Below are 16,393 nucleotides of genomic sequence, written 5' to 3'. Positions count from 1 at the left end.
TTGCCAGCTCACTCGGCCTCAGTTGCTCCTTCTATAAAACTCACGGCAGTGTCCCACAAAAGTGTGACCTGCTGACACCCTCCTACCACCAGGATCTATTGTTAACTAGATCACTGTTAACTACTATTAAACATGCAGTTTCCTGGGCTCGGTCCAAGACCCTTAATCCTCGTAAACTCCCTTGAAAACCCGAAGATTAGAAGGTATCCGAGGGTCCCTCCCCTGAGATGATCGCGCTGTGGATGGAGGCTATTGTGAGGAATATATGTAGGATTGTGTCAGGCTGCCCAATAATAATACCAATCCAATAATAATAATACGATCCTGCTCCCAACTTCTCTGAACTAAGCACCCCATTTCTAGCCTGGGGTGGGCGTTTACCCAAGAGGCCTCTCAGTAGAGCCCATCTGAGCAGGAAGCGAGCCCCAGGGAGGGGAAGCATCTTGCTCTAGGTCACAAAGCCACAGAGGGGCGAGCCAGAGTTCAATGGAGGTCCAAGGACTCCCAGTCCAGTGCTCTCCCCGAGCCTTCGGCGTCCGCCTGCGTTTCGGACGCACGCGTCTATCTCGGCGGAGGTAGAGCTCCGCCCGAGTTCTAGTGCAAGAAGGGCTTAGCCATCCAAGGTCCTCTACCCTACTTCAGCAAAGGCCACGGGGAGCGAGGGGTGATCTGCAAGAACCGACACCCAGTGTCCGGCTCCTGCTGGGGGCGGAGCCAGATCAGAGCGACAGGCAATCGGGCCAGTGCCGGGCAGGCTCTGGGCCTGACAGCCAATCGGGAGCCAAGAGCGCGGAGCGGGCAGAGAGGCTAGGCACTGGAGCATGGGGGACCCTTGGGGCTACTCGCCTCGGCCCCACCCCCGCGGTGGGTCCAGGCCCCGCTTGTCCCGGCCCAAGCCGACTGAGCCGGCACTCACGGCTGCCGGCGGTGCGCTGTAGCTGGCCCCGCCCCGGCTCGGAGCGCACTGGGAGGGCGGACCTGGGGTCGGACCCGCAGTCCCCGGCTCTGGCCTCCTGCTGATCACCACCACCCCTAGCCTCTCCGGCTGAGCTCGGCGTCCCAGAGAGGATTAAGTAAGTGCTGAGGTCGCAGCTTCTGTGCAAGAATGGAGGAATCACAGAGTCGCAGAGCGGGGATGGGGATTGGAGCAGGGAGGACTGAGGAACCTGGTAGAGAACGGTATGCGGGTTCTCGGAGGTCGCGGTGCCAACCCATTTCACCCGTTTCATTCTCTTGCCCTTTGGACCCTCAGGCAGTCCCAGACAGTGATGGGCAGGGCCTTTTCTCTGCTTTGGACCGAGGAATAAAGAGAGCCCAGAGCAAGAGTTAAGGGTCTGGCCCAAGGTCATGTCTGGGGTCAGAGGCAGAGCCAAGAAAGAACCTGGGGCTGCTGACGCGTTCAGCCTAGCTGGAGGGAGAGGGCAGAGAGGGATGAGCCCCCATATCCCTCTGCCAACCTTACCCCTTCCTAAGGAGCCATCATTGGTGTGTACACTCCTCACACACACACACCCATGCACCTGCACAGGGAGGCACCCCACATACACCCATGAGCTAGGACAGGGAGGTATGTGTGCAGCCATGAGCTGTGTATCTCCCCCTTCTCCCTAGACCTGCCCTTAGGCAGCTTGAATGGGCCCCCTTCCCACCTTGCCTTACCCTGCGCCCTCTGGCCTGGGAAGACCTAAGCCACACCCTCTTGCCACATCTCCCACCCTCTCATCCCAAGGGAGGAGGGAGGGGAGAAGAATCATCTCAGAGTGGGTGCTCCATCCCTGCATATGAAGACACACTCCCTGCTCACCTGGTTTTTCCTTGTCTCTGGCAGCCCCTAGCTCCCCTATGGAGGTCCAGTGACCCTAAGAGCCTGCAGAGAAGTCGTGCCAGAGGAGCTGACCTTAGCCTCTCTCCCCTTCCTGCCTCCTGGGCTCTCCACACCTGCCCTGCCCCACTGCAAACACAGCCTGGATCACAAAATTGGCTGGGTCCAGGGGCTTCTGTGGCTCCCCTTTCCCAAGTGGGCTGCCCAGTGGGGAAGGTCTATACATTGGGTGCTTACTGTGGGCAAGGGTTGCGCTGAGCTAAGTCTTTTCTAGGAACCAGTTCATTCTGCCATTTTAACGATCCTGTGAGGGAGGTGGGGTTTTGTTTTTGTTTTTGTTTTTGTTTTATCTCAGACTCAGGAGAACTGAGACACAGAAGTGGAGTGACATGCCTAAGGTCATCTGACTCTTGGGCAAGTGTTTCCCTCCAGGAAAGGAAAAAGCTGCAGTATTTTTTTCTCCAAGCAGGAGGTGAGGCATATGGGGGGCAGGGAGTGAGGAGATGGGAAATGCAGGGAGTAGGGGTGGGAAGGTGGCTATTACACAGGGGAGAGACTTTTTCTTTCAAACCTCCCCGCCACCTTTCACATCTTCCAAGTATAATCACTATGGTTATCATACCCTCAGAGAAGGGGAAGGGCTTCATTTTCACCTTCCTAAATCCACATGGGAACTGTACATAAGTAAAGCACATGTCCTGATGTCCCTTGAACTTGCCTTTGCCCTCAAACTTTTATTTCCCCAGTGCCTTCAGAACTTAGGGGTACTTGATGTTACCACTGAGTCCTGTTCTAAGCCTCATGGTTTTTTATTCTTTCTTTTCCAGCACCCAAGGAGCCAGGGAGCTCCCTTTATCCAAGGAGTTGGCAACCTGCAAGTATAGTGGGGGGCCACAGTCTGGGACACTACTGATGTCAGAATCAAGTTGGCAGGTTGGCTGACCACAGGCAGTCTCTCAGCCAGGGCCCTCCCAGCATCAGCATGAACTCCAGGATCCCATCTGCCAGGGGCTGGTTCAGCAGCCGCCCACCCACCTCTGAGCCTGACCTGGAGCCTGCCACAGATGGGCCAGCTTCCGAGACCACTACCCTCAGCACAGAAGCTACCAGCTTTAATGACACCAGAATCCCTGACGTGGCTGGTGGCACAGCTGGTGTGGGCACAATGCTTCTGTCCTTTGGGATCATCACAGTGATTGGCCTGGCTGTGGCCATGGTAAGAGCTGGCAGGCTGGGGCTGACCCAGATGGCCATCAGTTGGAGGAGGGTGGTCAGTGTTTAGATCTTAGAAACTCTAATCAGAAGATAATTGTCTGTTAATGATAGCACGATCTTCCCCTTCTCCAGGTATTTTTCCACTAGGGACCCAGAGACCAGAGAGGCTACCTCCAACTGGAAGAACCAGAGAAGGTTCTCAGGATACATGGTGTCTTGAGCTGGGCCATGGGGGCCATGTAGGAGTTGGAGAGGGGGTTGTTCCAGGTGGAGGGTCCTGATGGGCAAAAGTTGGGAGGCAGGCAGGGGTTTCTGTGAGCAGCAAGCAAGACAGTGAGGCAAGTGGGGGGAGGGGTGCCATAGGAGTAGAGGCCAGAAGGCGATGGGAATAGAACCTGGGCTGCAGAGTAGGGTTGGGATGCTCTGGGCATGGCAGCCTGCTGGCAATGTTCATTCACTTGGCAGTTATTTACTGGGCATCTGCCCTGGACCAAGCCTTCAGGTCCCCAGGGACTAGGGAGACAAGGTCCTGCCCTGTGTTTCTTTGGGGAAATAGGAGACAGATAAACCAAGGATGCCAAGGGCAGCCTAGAGGGACTGAGTTGGGGTGCACCTGTGGTCCCCTGGGTGGGCTGACAATGGTGGCATCCTGGCCACTGCCCCTCGCAGACTCTGATGGCTAGCCCTAGGCTCAGGACCAGGTTGCTCTGGCAAATAAGGCTGTGGATGGTCCATCCATGACCTGGCTGGAGCTACTGTTAAACCAAGGTTGCCATATGGGCCCTGTAGGCTCCGGATCACTGCCAGGGAACAACTCCTGGCCAGCAAGCAGGGCCAGGATGCAACACACAGAGTGAGCGGGCTCCCTGGGCAGGAGCAAGGCAGAGCGCCAATGTTTCCCCATGGCACCAATGTGGCAGTTAAGTAAACTGAAACAATCTTACCTCAGGGAAAATGTGGGGTCTGGAATCTGCCCTTATGACTCTAGGCAAAAGATTTTGTCCCAGGAATTTGGGAGCACTCCCTTACGTTTCATTCTGGAGGAACATTCAGAGGGCCAGGATAGAGGAACTTCTTGCCCAAACCAGAGAGGTAGGAAGATTGTGGGACAAAGGCAATGGAGGGCAGAAAATAGCTCTTGGGCACTAGGGAACAGGTTCAGAGATGCTCCCTGAATGCTGCTTCCTCTCCTCTCATGCCAGCCCCCAGCAGGGCCATGTTGGGTATGAGGAGAGGCAAATCAGTGCCAGGTTGTGTGCCTCACACAGATGGAGTCATATGGGAGGGCTTCCTGGAGAAGGCAGCACTGCAGCTGGATGGTGAGGGGTGGGAAGATTTGGAAGGAAGGTATGTGGGAGGGTGGTGTCAGTAGGTGGCGCAGAGGGAACAGCAGGACCATGGCATGGAGATTGGTTAAAGGTTTTGGACTCTCGTGAAGACCCGTCTGTAGGACAGGACCACAGGGCAGTAAGGAGGGTTTGGAGAAGGGCCAGAGTAGAGGGAGTAGAGGGAGTCCAGGTGCTTGGGCTGAAGCTGCTGGTTCAGGGCAGATAGGGGGCTGGGTCTGAGACCTGGAGCTCCCCCAGCATCCTTTCCACAGGACAGCAAGGGTATCATCCATATGTGACCCCTGGAGGGGATGGAAAGCAAGGGGCAAGTCAGTTTCTTTTCAGGCCTTTGGGGTTTCCGAGGAAGCAAGCAGCAAGAGGAACTCTGGGCCAGGCTGGAAACCAAACCAGATTCAAGCTGTGAATGAGGCACAAAGGATATGAGAGCCACAGAGGACAGACTCTAGGGACATGGCTTTTCCCCAGGCAGAAGTGGTCATTCTCCTGGCAGCCAGAAACCACCAGTTTAGGGAACAGCCAGGTGGTGGCAGAGGTCCCTGGAGTCCCTGCCCTGGTGGCCAGCCCTTCTTCCCTTCTCAGTGCTTTGTATCAGGATGTTCTGCTCCCACCTGGAGCTCTTAGGTCTTGCACGTTTCCTCAAGCTGCCTAGGCCTTTATCTTCCAGTCTGTACCATGGGGATTAGGACCCAAGGCCTTTCTACGTTCCTCCAGCATCCGAGCTCCGGTGTTCAGTCTGGGCTGCTATTCAGGGGCTCATGCTCTCCTTCCCAGGCCCCGTCCACTGAAGCCCATCAGCCTCCCATGGAAACCTCAGAAGCCCAGCCCAGAGCCTTGCCTAGAGCCACTGCCCTGCAGAGTTTGGCCACTACCTCTCCCCTGTTCTTTTTGCCCATCCATGGCTCTGGGGAAGCCATGTACTCCCTGGGGAGAGTTGAGAGGAGAGGGCGTGCTGAAATCTTCCCTCCCGCCTCAGCCCTAAGGAGTCTGAGGCAGGTGCTGAGTGGCTGAAACCACAGTCTATATTGGCAGAGATAGGGTCCTCCTGTCTGCAGGCCAGGCCTGACTGCGTGGTCTTCCCAGGCTGGGCTCCTCAAGCACGGGCCTGCTCCCCACCTCGAAGCCCAGGCACTGTCAGCAGCTGATAAATGTCAAAAGGAGGCACAAATGCAGATGTGTGTGTCCCTGGGAGGGAATCCCCTGAGGACATGGGGACCCACACTTCTCCCCATCGTCAGCTTCAGGATGTCCCCTGTCCCAAGGGACTGCTGACTAGTCAGGGACTTCATTCCCAGCCATTTGACACTGCTCCTTCTCTTGCAGGTTTTATACATCAGGAAGAAGAAGAGGTAACTCCCCAGTTGCCACCCAAAACTCCAGCCTGTTGGCAGTGTTGGGCTGGACTCCAGGAGACATGGGTGGGAAAAGAGAGTCCCACCAACATTGGGGCCCCTCTCCCTGGTCAGGGAGTCAGGTCCTCTTCTGCCCACTCATGGCTGGGGATGAATACTTTCCCTCCAGGAGTGCTGAGCCACCCTTACCCCAATACCCTGAGTTCCAGGTTACTGACTCCCCTACACTGCCTGGCCCGCAGAGGCTGTGGATCACACACGGCCCTGGCCTATGCAGTCTTCATGGACCCCACAGATGATGCCTCCATGGGCCATGGCCCCATCTGGTCCCAGCAGTGGGTAACTAACAGAGGGGTGGAGGTGGTACTGCAGGTACAAAAATAGCTTTCATTTAATCCCAGAGGAAACCTCAGGCCCCCTAAGCATAGCTGTGTGCTATGGCTCAGCTGGGCATCAGGCAGGGCCCGGAAGGCTGGAGGGAGGGCAAGGACCTGCCATGCCCCCAGCAGCCTCCCCCCACCCCCAGGCTGGAGAAGCTCCGCCACCAGCTCATGCCCATGTACAACTTCGACCCTACGGAGGAACAAGATGAACTGGAGCAGGAGCTGCTGGAGCACGGGCGGGATGCTGCCTCCATGCAGGCTGCTGCCTCTATGCAGGCCATGCAGGGCAAGGTGGGCACTAACCAGGCTCCCCACCCAGGCTGCAGGCTGCTCATGAGTCCTCTGCCCCCACCCCTCCCTCCTTTCTCATGCAGCTTTCCAGCACCTGCCATACGGTCAAGTGGGTATATGGGTTTTGTCAGGTTTGTTTAGAAACAGGTAGAGTTTCCCTGTGGCCACCTATAAACTGACTACATGAGGCCAGGGCAGCCCTGGAATCCAGCCCAGCTCTACCCCTGCTAACGTAGTGATCTTGGCAGCCCCTTGGCCTCTCTGAGCCTCTGCTTGTCTGCAAATGAAAGTCCTAATTCTTGCCCTCTGTGCCCCCACGCCTTGGCTAGGAAAGCAGGAGAGGACTGATGGGAGAGATTGTTGGAACTGGGAGGCTGGTGCCTCTGCCCCCTGAGGGCTCTGGTCCTGAGCACATCATGATTGGGGTCAGATTCTGGAACAGGAGCACCCCTGACTACACTAGGGGGTTCCTAGCAACTGACAAACCCTGGGTGTGTGGATACCCCAGCCAAATTCACCTCCTACATCCAAAGGGTTAGGTACCTGTGTGGTCACCCTGTCAGAGCCACTGGGCTGCATGGCCATTTGCCACCAGTCCCTAAAATTCCCAAGGGCCAGAGCAACATGAGGAGGCCTGGTCTCCCCCTGACCCATGAAACCCCTTTGCATTTCTCCTTGCCTTGACCCCACAGGTTGTGGGGGGGGGGGGGGGGAGGCGCTGGCCCTGCCAGGGCAGAATTAGGAGACTGGATTCAGGAAGAGTCCAGACTGGGAGTCCAGAGACCTCCTGATTTTGCCACCAGTTCTGTGGCAACTGATCAGGACACATTCCCCACTTGTGATATTTGGGAAATCAGGCTGAGAACCTTGGTCCACCCAGCCCATGGGACTACTGACAATTTGACAGTTGTTTCCTGTGTGCCTCCCTGCCTCCTCTGGTCCAGCCCCTGTGCTAGAGCTAGGGGATACAGAGGTGAGCCCCCTTCTGCTGGGAGAGAGTGGTGCATGCGTAATTAATCCAGCCTCTAGGCCCGCAGGGCAAGTGCATGCTGGCAAACTGGTGGTGGCTGGGGGGGGGGGGGGGGGGGGGGTGTCATCAGAGCCAGTTGGTATATCCAGGCTGAACTTGCAAGGAGAGTATTCCAAATGGAAGGCATAGCTGGTGCCAAGTGAAAACAGACAAACCCGGAAGCAAGGGTGGAGGTGAATGGCCTTGGTCAAGGTCCCTGATGCCCCTGTCTCTCTGCAGACCACTCTCCCCTCTCAGGGCCCACTGCAGAGGCCCAGCCGGCTGGTGTTCACCGACGTAGCCAATGCCATCCATGCATGAGTGCCCCGGGGACAGGCCTGGACTTCTGATGAAGACACCTGCCAGAGTGCCCATTGAGCTGCTCACTCCGTGATTGTTAAGACCTACTCTCAGGACCTGCCCTGCCAAGGCCCAGCTATTCCCAGGACCCACCTGCTGACTCTCCAGGCTCTAAGAGAGGCCCTGGCCAGGCTGGACATCTGGCTGCTGATGTCCCCTGATCTGAGGGCCCTGGCATGGAGGGCATCCCTCACGTCAGGAAGTTGAGAGCTATGCTAGCTTCCTTGTGTCCTCCCCAGACTCCTTACATCATGGTCTGCTCCTCTAATGTGGAGGAAATGGTGGGGAGACATGGGATGGGAGGGGAAAGGAGAGAGGAGTAGGGAGGGTTTCCCCTTTGTCAGGGAGAGACCTGTCTTCAGAATCTGGAGCCTCCTCTACAGTGTGGAGAGGCAACCAACCGGGTCGCCCCAGGAGAAGCCCAGGGATGAAGCAAGAACTGCCAAGTGGGCAAGGATGCCAGGAAGAGGGCTGCTCCTACCCAAGGCCCATCTGTATTTTGGAGGGTCCACGAGGCCTCCCAGCCACCCTCCCTGGCAGCCAGCTGTTGGCTGGGAAAGAGCAAAGGAAGTAGGGGACCGGGTGTAGAGGGACACAATGCCTGGACCTGCTGAAAGGCCTCAGACATGTGTGTGAATGTGCCCATGTGCAGGGTAGGATGTGCGTATCCCAGCACAGGGTAGGATGAAGACCTTCTGCATGGGCCCCAGCCTCCAAGTCCACCCCACCCCTTGATGTGTGTGGGAGCACCAGGATAGGCCACCTTCTCTGCCTTCAGTGTTTGGGACTGAAGGGAAAGGAAAGCCAAGGTGAAGGTCCTGCTGCCCATCTCATCTCTTCACTGGGCTCTACAAGCCAGGTAATCTGCTTCTGAAAATGGTTCCCTGTCCCGGTGTATATTGGGGATCTAGGGTTGTGGGAGAGGCTACTGGTCTGAGGGCAGTGGTCACAGGCTGTGGGCTATCTGGGGACTTCTGACTGCCTGAAACGGGGCGGGGGTAGCCCCATGGGAAGCAGACCTATTTGATAGCATTTGATAGCATAGCCCACCCACCCATTGTCTACCCACCCCACATCCCTCAGGAATTCTTCTACCAGTCTGGGGCATGTGAGCAAGGCATGGGGCTAAGCCAGACCCCAGGAGCTGAGCAATTTTCTACTCTGAGCATGCATGCGCACGTGAGCATGCACAGAAGCATGCCCCCATGCCCAGCCTCGCCACCATTGCTGTCCTCCGCTTTCTGGAGGGGATGCGGGGGCAGCAGCAGAGACCTTCTGTTGGGCAAATACCACGTGTCAGGATGTGAGGGCCAAGGAGGCCCGTGTAGGGAAGATTTGGGATGTATTCCCTCCTCTAGATGCTATAAATACATTAGCACTTGAACCAACTGGAGGGCTGTGGGTAATTTAGGATGCACAGACGCTGTAATTTAACTCACAGCATCTCCATGTGAGAGCATTAAAGATGTAATTAAGATGTTTACACAAAAAGAGTGTGAGTCTGTGACACTTGGGGTGTGAAACACCAGGAGGGACAAGATGGGTGAAGGGCTGTGTGGGGGCCTGGCATAGTCACTTGGAGCCCAGCTATGAGCTGGCAGCTCCATTGGCTTTCCTTGAACTATCTGATGAAATGCCTCTGGCCCTGAGTTCAGGCTGCTGTGGGGCCTCGTGTCTCAACTGTGGGATGGAGTCACAATGCCTACCATCCCCTTGGGTGGAGAGGCAAAGTGCACCTTGTGGGACCTGAGGAAGGAGAGGGCTTGAGCCCCAAGGACTAGGGGGAGGTGTGGTGCCTGAGGATCCATAGGAACTGGGTCTGAAACACAAAAGGGAACACAATAATGTGGTCTTTCCCAGATCACAGGGTGCAGGGAGTGGGTAGAGTTGGGAAGCCTTGAGGTCATCTGTGTGGAAACCACCTACAGGGTTCAGAAGGGTTTGGGGAGAATGACACCAGGGTGACCAACTCTCCTGGTTTTCTCAGGACTGCCCAATTTTAGCATTGAAAATCCCACAAACCAGGACTCTAAGTGATATTCAGATCCTCCCCTAAAGACCTGAGCCTTCAGGCCAGCATAGGAAACAAGGACAGGGTGAGCAGCAGTTCCATGGCGGAGGGCTAGGCTGGGAGCCGGGGTTGCAGGCCAGGGCCCTGGGTAAAGGTGATTCCCCAAGAATTCCATAGGCCACCCTCATTGGGGTCACACAGATGGGCCTGTCAGTGATGACCCTGGTCTCGCAGACTAGCAGAAGGATTCTTAAGGGTCATGGGGTGAGAGGAGAGGGATGGATGGGCTGTGTGCCCCCCATCCTGCTGGATAACCCCTCAATCCAAAAATGTGGGAGCTACAGAAGACTCAGTGTCTAAGGGACCCTAAAAGAGTGAGGCCTATGGAGTAAGGCTAGCACCTAGGGACTAGGGCCAGGATGGAGGCTCCAGGAGGACCCTGTCGCCATTCTCTCCTGCTGCCTGCTCCATGCCCTTTCCGAAGGGTGGGCCCAGGTAGGTGGACAGTACAACTTTTTGTGAGTGACAGGGCCACTGCCTCATCCCTATCCCTTTGAGATACCTCCTACCCACCTTCTATTTGCTAGCTCTCTCTCCCAATCGTGGAGGAGACCCAAACTCCCTGCACATTCCTAGGTCTTCCACAGAGCATGGGATCAATAAATATCATGGTGGAAGGATTCAGTTGATGTGTCCTTGTGACCATGGGCCTGGCGGGCTGACCAGAACTCTCTTCACCAGAGAAGGAGACCAATGGGGGGAGAAAGTCACCTGCCTGCCCTGTCGCTCCTGAACTTGTCTGTTAAAGGAGGCCCTTGTGAAATGCCCCTGCCACACACACACATACATCGCTAAGCGAATCCTCTATAAATGAATAGCAACCAGGGCTTCAGGGTAAAAGCTGCAGCACTTTGCAGTGGGTGCTATCAGCGTGGACGTGGATGGGCACCTTCAGCGGAAGCCACCTTGTTTAGTGAAGTGAAGTGTCAACTTCCAGCCAAAGTGTATACAGTAACCCCACTGCCTGGCTGCAGGCAGACATCAGGGACACCTTCAGAATGTAAAGGTCGTTCTTGTGGAGGTGAGCTCAGAAACCAGTAGCAGTTTAACCTTGCTATTGATTCCTTCCAGAAACATTACCGAGCCCAGCACTGTGATCCTGTCAGTGAACCAGCTCCATTGGTTGGTGTCTGCACCTCCATTTGAGATGGGAGGAAGCAGGTGTCAAATAGGAAAAAAGGATGACTGTGTGTGTGTATGATGTGTATACATATATACCCTATGTCTATATATCTTTATATCTACATCTATATGCAAAAGAACGCAGGGATAAGGGCCAGGTGTGCCTGGGGGGGCATTCAGAGGCTGAGGGCAGATAACCCACCCTATCCTGTCCAACTGCACCCCTCAGCAGTCCTCAGTGTGGAGCGTCTTGGCTGAGGGTATCCGAGGGAACCCCAGGAGCTGCTGGTCTGGCACCCCATCCAGCCTGGCCTCTGTGGGCTCAGGACAAGGGGAACTGCAGGCAGAGGTATCTATGGTTGTACGGAGGCCTCTTTTGAAAGGCCAGTGAAGCTGAGAAATGAACAAGAACTGTGTAAGCAGAAAGTACAGGGAGAGGAGGAGGGGGAGGAGGAGGAGGTGGGGGAGGAGGAGGAGGTGGGGGAGGAAGAGGAGAGTGTGGAGAACTTCAGGTACAGTGGAGAGGGGTGAGGCTGGGATGCTGTCCCATCTGCGCCTGGGTCTGCCCTCTCTCACCCCTACCTCAGAGCCCCTTGGCAGTGGTGCTCACCCCCACTCATCACTCTGGCCTCTTGGATTCTGCAAGTAGAAGATCAGGGTAGGTGTCTGTTCTCCCCAGGGGGAGACCACCTCCACACACCTGTGGGACCTAGAGGAAAGTCAGCAGGCATAGGGGGCTGGGGAGGAGCAAAAAATAGGGATGGTCTCCTCCACCACAGAGGAAACCCTGGGTCTAGAGGCTCAGCCCAGGAGGGCATTTGTGTGGGGAGCAGAGGGCTAGGTGGGGCTGAGACCTGTCTGGGGAGGGGGTTCCTTTTCCCAGCCTCTGGCTGGAGGTACGCAATCTGGGTCAGAGACCTCCCTGCCACCCTAAGCAGGATTTCCCCTCAGCTTTGGAGGGTCCCTTTCTTTCTCACAGCTCAGCTTGAAAGGTAACTCTCTGGGTGCCTGGATGGACTATGAATTCCTGTGTGGGCTGGAGGTCTGGGGAGGGGGGGAGGACCAGAGTATCTCTCACTGGGGACCAACATCCATCATGTCTGATGCCCACAAATGGCTGGAGAAGGAGGGTTTTCTCACTCCCATTTCATATGTGAGGACCTTGCAACTGAGCAGTCAGAGGCAAGCATCCCAGGGCCCTGTGTACAGCCAGTGGGCACATCAGAGCCTAGATTCGAACTTGGTACAGCCTGGGCCCAGGGCCCACAACCCATGTGGCCCAGCAGGCCTTTGCATGGAGTCTCTCAGGGCACAAATCTGCCTGCACCCACCAGGATGGCCCAAAATGCTCTAAGCCCCCACCTTCCTGGTCTCTTTAGCCTGGCAGATCCGGTCTCCAGACCTCTTACACATAGGTAGCTCAGGAGAAATGGCCACAGATTCAGCCCAGCTTTCATAGGTGAGGGCTAGGACTAGGTCACTTCTGAGGCTTCATGGCAGCCTGGATTCTAGCCCCATATCATCCAGGAGTACATGTGTGGTATTGCATGGGAGGATCCATGGCCTTGTCTGCTAGCCCTCTGTTCTGAAACATTGTCGCTAGGTGCCAGCTCTCCTACCTGGGGCTGCCCAGCCCCACAGGTGACTGTCAAGAAGCGCCCAGTCTCCCAGTCTCACACTTGTCCAGCTCCTGCCTTCCTGGATGTCAGCTTCCTGGATGAAAGTGCCCACTTGCTGGGGCTTCCCAGGGTCTTCTGGCTGAGGTCCAGCCAGTCCCCTCAGCTTCTCCTATACCTGACTGCAACCTGCGGTCTGGCCTGGGAGAATGTAGGGAGGGGAAAATGGCAGACGTACCAGCCATTGGGGCTGGTGGGCCCCCTGTCCTCTACCCACTGGTTGAACAGGAGAGAAAGGTGTTCACCCTGGCCATTCCCATTCGCCCAGCTCTTAGTACACTTCTTTTGGAGGTCTGGAGGCCTGGAGGCCTGGGTTAGGAGGGGCAGTCAGCTCTACTTCCTGGGGTGTGACAAGAGATAAAAGACTTCAGGGTAATAACAATGCCAATAATAGTAATAGCAATAATAAATCATAATGATGCATGATTTATTGAGCTCATGCCATGTGCCAGACCCAGTGGATCACTCACGGAGGGAGGAGGGTCAGGTCAGTCTTCCCCACTGCCAGCAGGAGTGCCATTCAGCTCAAAGGTATGCATGGCTGAACAATGGCCAGAATCTGGTCCTAGTAACAATTACCCTTGATTAGTACATCCTGCACAATCTCACTTTATTCCCAGTGTCCATTGTGAGGGCCTACTGTCATTCATCTTACAGGGGAAGACATCAGCACCCAGAGACTGAGGTCATCAGGCTCAGAGCCAGGCACTTGGCTTTTCTTCTACACCATTCCAGAAAGGAGTCTCAGACAAACCCTAGAAACAGTAATGGGGCCTGAGAGGGCACCCAGAAGGCACTGCCTCCTTGGGTTCCCAATCTGCCTCTCAGACTCCAACGCCAGCCTGTGCTGCTACCTGCTGGTAGCTTCAGGCACTGCAAGGGGCCTTCCTGCCCCCAGCCTCAGCCAGGTCACTTGTCTGGAGCTCCCCGCACCCTGCACCCCCACCCCCACCCCGCACTGCCAGTTCTCCTCAGGCCCCATCCTTGAATCCCTCCCTGCACTCATCCTCTCCCTCATTTGGTGTGGAGAGCAGCCCTCACGCTTCAAGCCCCACGTCAAGGGTTCATCTGGCGACGCCAAGACTAGAGTGAAGTGAATAGGGGCCTAGGGTTCCAAATGTAAGGAACCACTCACTCAGATGGCACGTGCACCAACCTGAGCATGAGTGCCTCCTTAAATTTGTGCCCTGGGTGCCTCATGTGCCTCATCCTAGTCCTGGCCCTGCTGCTGAGGTCCCTCTTGGTCAGCGCCCAGCAGGCAGACACTAACCCCCCATCTCACCCCCACTCCCATGCCAGCAGGTTGGAGGCCCCAGGAGTCCATGCAGTGAGAGAGAGGGCCCCTGCCCTGGCTGGAGCTCGTGGAGATGCTCTTCACCGGCAGAAGGCTGAGAACACCAGATTATGAGAGACTTAAGGGACTTAGCAGGAGCTCAATAACGGGTCAGTAAGGTGACACTCAATAAGATGAAGTCTGAAGCGAAGGAGGAGGGCAGGGCTCCTGCTGTGGGTCAGACCCAGAATCTGTGTGTGGGAACCTCCTGGGACACTTGCAGGCAGAATCAGAACCAATATAATCCCCCAGCAGCCCCAAAGTGTGCGGTCATATTACAGATGGGGAAACTGAGACACAGAACAGTAGGGTTGCTCAGCATGAGGCAGGGCCTGGATCTGACCCCAGAGGGCAAACCCCAGAGCTCACACCCAACACTCCAAAAGAAGGAAAGAATGTTTTCTGAAGACAGAGCTGCCCCCTCCTCTTGCCCCTCACTCGTTCCCTTCAAACGGTCCCAGCTCCCACACCAGGCCCTCTGCTGGATTCCAGAGCTGAGGGGGCATCCAGAAGGGGCTGGCTGTGGGAGAGTCCCACCTGGTGTGCAAGCCAGAACAGTGATACTGACAGCAACAACATGCCCCTCCCCAGGAAGTGACAAAGATGCAGGTCAGGTGACAGGAGAATTCGAAAGAGGTCAATCACTTCTGGCTGGGGGCAAGGCAAGGCTTTCACTGTGTTGGACCTTGCACAGAGTGGACACAAGGTGGTGGGAGATGTTTCAGGCTGAGCAAGGTATAAGGAATGATGGGATTTCTCACAGCCAGGGCACTGGGGATGGGGATCTCACCTGGCAACCCCGCACACGTGGAAGGCCTACATTGTGCCAGACCAGCCCTACATGACTTGACCACACTGCCTCTCTACAAAGTAACCGCTTGTCTTCTACACTGGTGCAGGTAGGAGCAGGGATGCATCAGACGCTTCTCTGCAAGAATCGCCAGGAGAGTGGTGCTGCTGCAAGGCTCCCCTAGACAGACCACACCCATCTCCGCTACCCCCAGAGGCCCCCAGGAGGCCCAAGTGCTGACCTTCCCGGGCTTGAGTGGGTAGAGCCAGCACCGTTTCCCTCCTGGAGACAAGAGCACTCAGTTCTAAGCCCTTTCCCAATGTGACCACCAGGTGGCGGTGCACGCCCAGATTAGGGGGTTGGTCGGTGGGGCAGGGTGGCGGGGGAGGCAGGTGGAGGCCGGCTGAGCGACGGGGGCAAGGGCGGTACTCCGGGTGAAATTTAGCTTTGAGGCGTTTTTCAGGACTCTTGGATGGCTGGTGCAATGAAGCTGTTCGCTTCCTCCCCGCCAGGAGCAAGTCTGGACTGGAGCTGGGTCAGGGCAACTGTTCTTGGCTGTGGCCTGAGCCGCCAGAACGGAGCCCTGTGCATACTAGGTACTCAGGGCTATTTACTAAATAGAGGATTGATAAATGGGTCTTGCATCACGGAAATTAAATGAGTTAATGTATAAAAAGCACATGGAGAGTCTTCAATAAATGTATGTAGTTATTTGTACTTCTACTATGAAAGATGGCTCTTCCCAGAGCACAGGCCCTAGAAACCCCACCCATCTTGGGCCTAGGGGGTCTAAGCAGGCCCCACCCCAGGATCTAATTAGCCTTGCCCAGCAGGGGATAAAAACTGAACCCCAAGGTGCCTCACCTTTCAGCAGCAGCCCTGTGGATATTTGGGGCCAGCAGGGGATTGTGCCAAGCACTGAGGGTGGCAGAGGGCCTGGGCCCCCCTCACCTTCACCAGGGGTCTTCCATAGGGAGGAGAGACAGCCAGCCTTCTCCTGCCCCTGACAGGGCTGGCCCGCTGGAAGGTTCAGCTGGCTGGAGGTTGGGCAGGGGTGAAGCTGGGGGACATGCCCTTTGGTGGTCATGGCCCAAGCTCACAAATCAGCAGATCACTCCTTCCTGGAACTTTCTCACTGCCACCTGTGTCTATCCTGACCTCCACTGTAAATGCCTGTCCCATCTTTACCTCAAATCCTTGCAGTGCCCACACAGGCATCACACAGAAAGGCAATAAATGTTTCTCCCCTCCCCCAGCCATGAAGCCTTCCCCCCCACCCCCCGCCACTGAACTCTTCTGAAATTAATCAGCTATCCCACCTGCACCCGAGTTTCAGTAAGATTGTGACTTAGATCACACAGCGTTTGAACCCAATTCTGTGGCCAGCCTCTGAATGGATCTGGTTCATTCCTGCATCCCTCATGGCAGGCCCCATTCTGGTCCTGGGCTGAGGCTGGTTCCTGGGTATATCACCGAGATGCTCCCTCCTTTTAGCTCCGGTATCCCCATGAGTGAACACATGAGATGGAGCGTTCGCTGCCTGCAGCAGCCAAACTATGTGGCTGGGGAGGGCGGGCGCTGCCCATCTCCTCCCCATATATCATCTCCAACAAGGCAGATAGC

General features: G+C 56.0%; 1 protein-coding gene across 5 annotated transcripts; it reads left to right on the top strand.

The window, feature by feature from the left end:
• Positions 1-519: 519 nt before the first annotated feature.
• On the top strand, positions 520-9,269 carry CA2H3orf18 (chromosome A2 C3orf18 homolog). 5 transcript variants are annotated; one of them, XR_009609672.2, is made up of 7 exons: positions 520-1,073; positions 2,178-2,294; positions 2,650-3,038; positions 5,707-5,732; positions 6,262-6,409; positions 7,659-8,637; positions 8,862-9,269. XR_009609672.2 is itself a non-coding variant. In XM_060631125.2 (6 exons), the coding sequence occupies exons 3-6, from the start codon at positions 2,805-2,807 to the stop codon at positions 7,737-7,739; spliced, it is 489 nt and encodes a 162-aa protein (XP_060487108.1). In that variant the 5' UTR covers positions 520-1,073; positions 2,178-2,294; positions 2,650-2,804; the 3' UTR covers positions 7,740-9,269. The 5 variants fall into 5 exon arrangements, 4 of the variants coding, with proteins under 4 accessions (XP_060487108.1, XP_060487110.1, XP_060487109.1 ...); XM_060631125.2 differs by having other exon boundaries at positions 7,659-9,269; XM_060631127.2 differs by having other exon boundaries at positions 520-1,179; positions 7,659-9,269.
• The last annotated feature ends 7,124 nt before the right edge of the window (positions 9,270-16,393 follow it).

This window comes from Panthera onca, chromosome A2, assembly GCF_046562875.1.
Source record: "Panthera onca isolate mPanOnc1 chromosome A2, mPanOnc1 haplotype 2, whole genome shotgun sequence".
In the NCBI taxonomy this organism is placed as follows: domain Eukaryota; kingdom Metazoa; phylum Chordata; class Mammalia; order Carnivora; family Felidae; genus Panthera; species Panthera onca.
Note: the sequence above shows the minus strand (reverse complement) of the source record. Positions and strands in the feature narration are given on the sequence as shown.